This window comes from Cibotium barometz, chromosome 32 (assembly GCF_041138505.1).
Source record: "Cibotium barometz isolate CiBa-2024 chromosome 32, ASM4113850v1, whole genome shotgun sequence".
Taxonomy (NCBI): domain Eukaryota; kingdom Viridiplantae; phylum Streptophyta; class Polypodiopsida; order Cyatheales; family Cibotiaceae; genus Cibotium; species Cibotium barometz.
The window spans coordinates 19,758,575-19,765,037 of record NC_141077.1 but is presented as its reverse complement, the minus strand read 5'-3'; the positions used below and the strand labels follow the sequence as shown (position 1 = coordinate 19,765,037).

Genomic DNA, 6,463 nt, shown 5'->3' with positions numbered 1-6,463 from the left:
AACTATGGGGGGATTGTTTTTCTAGCATTCCCCCTCGCTTTGACCAGACTTTGACTGTGGGTCTGGTACCAACCGGGTTTTCAATAAAGACAACAAATGTGTGATCAATTTGTTTTTTCTTGTAGTACCACCTCTGAGTTTTAGGACCAAATTTAGGAGGCCTTTTCTTCTCAACCCAACATCTTACTTGCAGCCAACAATCCATCATTAGGGGAAGAACCCTAGTATGTTTGAAGCTTATCAAGAAACAGGGCAACATTCAAAACATATTCCTATGCAAATTTTGAATCAACAAATCCAACTAAGGAGATCTAATTTTATTCACATTGCATACAGACCAGCACATGCACACACATTTATGCATCAGCCTTTGACTCTTGCAATCGGGTACATGTAGCCCTCAAGAATATAATTGCATTCTTGCTAGTCCAGATTTTCCATAAGATGCAAGTTCTGATAATATTAAACACCAGCCCACTGAGTTCATCACTGATTGACCACTTACCAAATATCTAGCCCCCCCAACCAGCCCACTGAGTTCATCCTCACTGAGACTGACCACTTACCAAATATCCAGGGCAAGCAAGATGGCTTGACTGGATAGGACCCAACTTTGGGATTGCACAAAGTCTATATCTATAAGGTCTTTTCATTTTGATATAATGTCATCAGAAAAGTGCTTCCCGAAATTGAAATTTAGGGTAGCCCGTTAAATTTTGGCCCTGGTCTCAATTTCCAATAAGCCAAGACAAAAGGGTTTTCGATGTTGACATGGTACCACAAGTTTCAACGTAGCCTTCAATGACTTTTAGGCTACACATGATCGATTATGTTTGAGTACAATGGAAACTACCACTCTCGATCGCAATGAATGGGAAGAAAGTGAGAAGAGCGAGACACAGAGATCCACCATAGCCACTCTGGAGTCTCGATCGCAATGAATGGGAAGCCAAGACAAAAGGGTCTTCAGTTTCAACCAATGTTCACGAAAAACATTTTTTACAACCAATACAAAAACCTTTGGTTTTAACTATGCTAAGGTTTTTCAATTAGATGAATAATTCAAAACTTTTACACTTAAAAAAAATTTAACTTGAGTATCAACCATTTCTTAAAGTTATTTTCCAATATCTACCATTCGCTTTGCATTTCAAAACGTAAACATTCAAAAAGTTTGCATTTCAAAAAGTAAACATTCAAAAAGTTTATATGACAAATATAAACAACCAAAGAGTTGTTTATTAATATCAAAATTTCACTCATACAAAAGTAAACTTCTTGCTCATACAAAGGCATTTGACATCCTTTAAGGTAAGGCTTCATAGAGTGGTTAAACTACTATGGATAAGCAAAAAGATAACATTCTTCCATGATAGCTTTCGATAGGCAAAGTAAAGTAGCAATGTCCATAGGATATGCTAAAAAGCATAGATACCATGGACACAAAATTTTGGGAAAGATTAAAATACTTTGTGGAATATATTGTGATACTCCATCAATTGACTCTTCAGTATCTGCACAAAGATTAAAAAATTAATACACTATATTATAGGTTAGTGTAAGATTAAAAGATCATTTTACATTACCGTGTTCAACAATCAATGGTCAAAAAGGAATTGATTTTCTTCCAACTTCATGGTTAAAAATTTGATATCCTGCATAAAGATAAAAGTAAGAATATACAAATATTGTTAAAAAAACCCAATGTTAATCTTGCTCCAATAATACTCACTAGTATTGTGTAGTTCCATAGATATACCTTGATGTTTTACAAGCATTCCTCCATGCCTACATAGCTTCAACAATATCAAAATCTTCCACATTTGGACCCTCAATTGATATATGCAACAATGATTCCAAACTTCTTGTCTCAAGTTTGTTTCTTAAACGTGTTTTGACTTTATTTTGTGTAGAAAAACCCCTTTCACAAATTGTTGTACTGGAGCACTGGATCATGGCAATTTGGCTCAAGCACAATAAGTTTGCATATTTTTCCTTAAGCAAAGTATTCCAACTTATGCATGTCCAAGTTTCACGCAAAGGGAGATTTTTCCAATCCAAAGCTGCTTGCACTTTGAAAACTTGAAATTCTTTCTTTATGCATCTCTCATCCACAAGGTTTACACACATTTCTCCATTAACTGTCTCTTTTGGCCGTGCATAAAAGTCAACCAACGCATCATTTCTTCAACCCCATATGCTTTCAAAAGCTTCCCACTCGGGAATGAAGATGGAAATAAAATCTTCAAGTTGGCCAAGACCTCATTGTCCACAAATCTTTACTTTACGGAATCCATTAGCAATGTGCAATACTCATTTTGAAACCCTATTGCAATTACAAGGTCAGAACCTATGGCACACCTCTCGATTTTAACTCCTCTCAAATGATCACCTTTGATGGATGCTCTAAGTGCCGCAAGTTGACCATTCTTTGATCCATATTCAGGGATCAAGGGAAAACCCTTGCTATCATGCTGCCATGCATTCATGTCAATCAAAGGATCCATAATGAGTTCGAGTTCCATAGCACCAATTGTTGCAGTTACCAAACTAGAAACTGCTGTGACATCAAAAAAATCATTTTGAAAAGCAAGACTCAAGTGTGTAACATGCTCTAGCAAGTCGCACAAAGAAAGTGCAAACAATATATGAACTCAAATGTGCATACTCTTTAAAAAAGAGCAAAGTTCTCAACCTTGAGAAATTCTAGCAAAGGCTCCAAAACCTCAATTGTAGTGCACATCACCCTATGCCGACTTAGCCAACGAACTTTATGAATACCCTTCATATGCAATGTAGACCGCACGGTTGTTGCCTAGACTACAAAATAATTTTTTTTCTCAAGGAAGAATTCTGCATTAGTATCGTGCATGAGAAGGTAACTTTTATATCAATATTAGTTATATTAATTATTTTAGCTAAATATAATTTTAATAACACCATGACGGACCTTTCGAAGTGCTGGCATGACCCGTGCCATGAGTAGATAGAGAAGATGGCCGCCATCGTGCATGACTCATGAGAAAGGTAACTTATATGAATATTAATTATATTAAAATTTATATGAATATTAATTATATTAGCTAAACTTTAGCTAATATAATTAAGAATCATATAAATTTTAATATAATTATTTAGTTGCTAAACATAATGTGTTAGTAACTCAGTAGTTAGTTAATGTCAAATGGACCTACCAGTCCAAAGCGCTAGCCGCTGGCACCACGAGTGGAGAAGATGACACACTGGCCGCTAACACCACGAATAGACGCTGGATGGAGAAGATGACTGCAGTCATGTAGACCAGGCGGAGGGCGACGATGAGTCAGCACACTAGGCGGCTGGTAGAACTAGTGGAAGGCATTGATCGGCTGGCAAAACTGGTGAAAGGCATTGATCTGCACCACAGAGGGGAGTCGGAGGGGTGGCGGACGACGTCGGAGCACACCACGTAGGTGGCGGAGGGTGTTATCTGCACAAAGGGGTGGCGGAGAGCGTCAGAGCACACCAGGCAGAGAGGCGTTCGACCCACAGCACATTGCCTGAGTGCGGCCACCAATTGAAGGTGCTCACGACTGTAGCAGTGCAAAGCAAGAAGCTCAAGACCCGCAACAGTCGCAGCACCAAGACCCTCTCCCTCTCTCGCTGAGGGGTAGCAGTCGCAACACCATGACTCATGAGAAGTGGGAGTCAAGCGGCAGAATACACACTGCGTAGAGAGATTCGAGAGATCCCGACTATGGAGGAGTCGATGCATAGGGTTCCATTACAAAGACTAATTTTTGATTTTTAAAGAAAAAAATTAAAATTTCTATTGTCCTAACAATTAAAGTTAATAAAACTAATGCAAGTGAAATTAAGTAGGCTGTAGCACTGTACACTGGCGGTGGGTGAGTGACCGTTGGGCACCATGAAAACCATTAACAAAGGCTTTAAAAATTAAGGCATTATGCATACCTTTAAAACTTGATATTAACTATTAATAATAAATACATTAATTTTATGATTTAAATTTTATCCAAGATTCCAAGGGATTGAGACTTAACAATTATTAATTTACTATTAACTAATTAGTAAGTTAGTAATTATTAATTATTAATTAGTTATTATTAATTAATATAAAAAATATATTTCGTATCGATTCAAAAATTATAAGAATTATATTAACAATTTAAAACTCTTTGAAGCTTGAATATTTAACATCATTTAAATGTTCAAAATTTTAAATAAAGGTCAAATAATTATATACCTCTAAAAATTACAATTCATCAAAACCTTCTAATTATATGTTTTCATGTTAAATCTCAATTTTAACAATCGCAGTCTTCGATGACTTTGAGTACGATGGAACTTTCAACGCAGCCTTCCATGACTTTGAGTACGATGGAAACTACTCTCTGGATCGCAATGAATGGGAAGAATGAGAGAAGAGCGAGACACAGAGATCCACCATAGCCACTCACTTCATCTAGCAGAATGCCTGCGCTTTTTTGGTCGCTCGTGGTGGCCGCAGCAATTTGTTGGGCGGCACAAGGCCGGACACACGGGTCAAGCGCATGCGCAGATTGGCCAAGTCAAGCAGCTCCAACAGCATCAGGCTACCTAACTGTTAACCAAAGCAGTGGCTCCAGAATGTTCTTCACATACTATGAGGCCATAGAGCAGAGAAACCCTAGGAAGAAAATGAAGAAAGAGAAACATCCAGTAGGAGGTGATGATATGCATGATGATGATGGGGTACCCATCCTGCTATATCTCCAAGGTGGCCCTGGATGCTCTAGCATGATTGGGAACTTCTTTGAGCTTGGGCCGTGGCGCGTGGACGAAGATCAGTGCCTGCAACGCAACCCCGCCCCATGGAACCGCATCTTTGGCGTCCTCTTTCTTGACAACCCTGTCGGTGCAGGCTTCAGCATTGCCTCCTCCATTGATGACATCCCTTCTGATCAAAACCATATTGCCCGCGATGTCTACACCGCTCTCGAGGGCTTCTACAACCAGTTCCCTGCCTTCCGCGACCGCCCCTTTTATGTAACCGGGGAAAGCTATGCAGGGAAGTATGTCCCCTCTGTTGCAACTTACATACTTCGCAAGCAGGACGAGCAGAGGATTTCTTCTCGCAGCCAATTGGGTTCGTCTCGAGCATTGCGGCTTGATGGCATTGCCATCGGCAATGGCCTTGTCCACCCCATTGCACAGGTACAATCACTCTAAAAGCTCTTAGAGTGAGTTAAGCAAAGATTTAAACAAATTAGTGACTGTTTGTTCAATTGGTTTGGAGCTTATTTAGATCGCATAAGTTTTTGATATCCAGGTTCTACTCAGTGCTCCCACTGCTTACTACATGGGGGTCATCGATGAGCATCAAAATGCCAATGCCGACATGCTGGCCGCAAAAGCCGTGGCTCTCATAGAGGAGGAAAAGTGGACAGATGCACATGATGCAAGGAATGAGCTAATAAAGTATATCCAGAACGTGACTGGCTTGGCAACCTTGTTCGATGTGAGGAGGAGAGTGGACTATTACACCACCAAAGATGGGGTGGACTATTTGGCTGCATTTATGAACAAGGAGGAGGTGCAGAGGTCTTTGTTAAATGCTGAGCCACTGAACTGGGTGGCGTGCAGCAGTGTGGTGGAAAGGAGGATGGCCTCAGATGTGCCCAAGAGCACCAAGCACATGGTTGAGGCTCTACTGAATCGATCCATCCCAGTGTTGCTATACCAGGGGCAGTTCGATGTGCAAGAAGGGGTGACATCAGCTGAGGCTTGGATTCGGCTCCTGCAATGGGATGGCATCAAGAGTTTCTACGCTTCGGATCGGAAGGTTTGGAAGGAGAACAATGTCGTTGCAGGATACGTGCGATCCTACTCTTCTCTTACACATGTTGTGATCTCTAATGCAGGCCATCTTGCCCCTGCAGATCAGGGTTATCCCTCACAGCGCATGGTAGAGGGTTGGGTTTCTGGTAAGACCTTTCGCTAGTTATTGTTTAGCATGCCCCACCACTATGTGCTCCATCCACTACATGCTATGCCGACTATATACCATTTATATTATGCCCATGGCAATGGGGGCTGCCAAGGGCTTCCCCAAACTCTTATTTAAATCACATGTTAAGTAGGGTTATTGGTTGTGACTTCAAGTTTTTTTTTTTGTTTTTTTAAATTGTTTGTGCAAATATAGTCATATCTTACATTTATCAAGGTAAACGAGTGATAAAATCCAAGTTTTGCATTCCCATGTCATCTCTAGAATATCTAAGCAATGTAATTTCTTGTACTCCCTTAATGACAGAGAACTCCTCTTAGGTTGTACACAAAGGAAGACATATCACTTTCTCTAAAGAACTATTAGAGAGTGCAAAGCCATATAACCCCCTCCCAATGCCATCCAAGCTCATCTCGGACCTCATTTTGGCTCCACAATGTTAAGACATGGTGTCCTAGAGTAATGTTTGGTGAA

The 6,463-nt window shown here is 40.2% G+C and overlaps 1 protein-coding gene across 1 annotated transcript; it reads left to right on the top strand.

The window, feature by feature from the left end:
- Positions 1 to 4,311: 4,311 nt before the first annotated feature.
- LOC147619910 (serine carboxypeptidase-like 50) lies at positions 4,312 to 6,201 on the top strand. The gene is made up of 2 exons (XM_086825765.1): positions 4,312 to 5,196; positions 5,312 to 6,201. Exons 1-2 carry the CDS (start codon positions 4,474 to 4,476, stop codon positions 5,981 to 5,983), a joined length of 1,395 nt encoding a protein of 464 aa, XP_086681891.1. The 5' UTR covers positions 4,312 to 4,473; the 3' UTR covers positions 5,984 to 6,201.
- Positions 6,202 to 6,463: the final 262 nt, after the last annotated feature.

Coding starts and splice junctions, on each gene's coding strand:
- LOC147619910 (XM_086825765.1), top strand. CDS start 4,474: ATGCCTGCGCTTTTTTGGTCGCTCGTGGTGGCCGCAGCAATTTGTTGG. Junction 5,197..5,311: donor TTGTCCACCCCATTGCACAG/GTACAATCACTC, acceptor TTTGATATCCAG/GTTCTACTCAGTGCTCCCAC.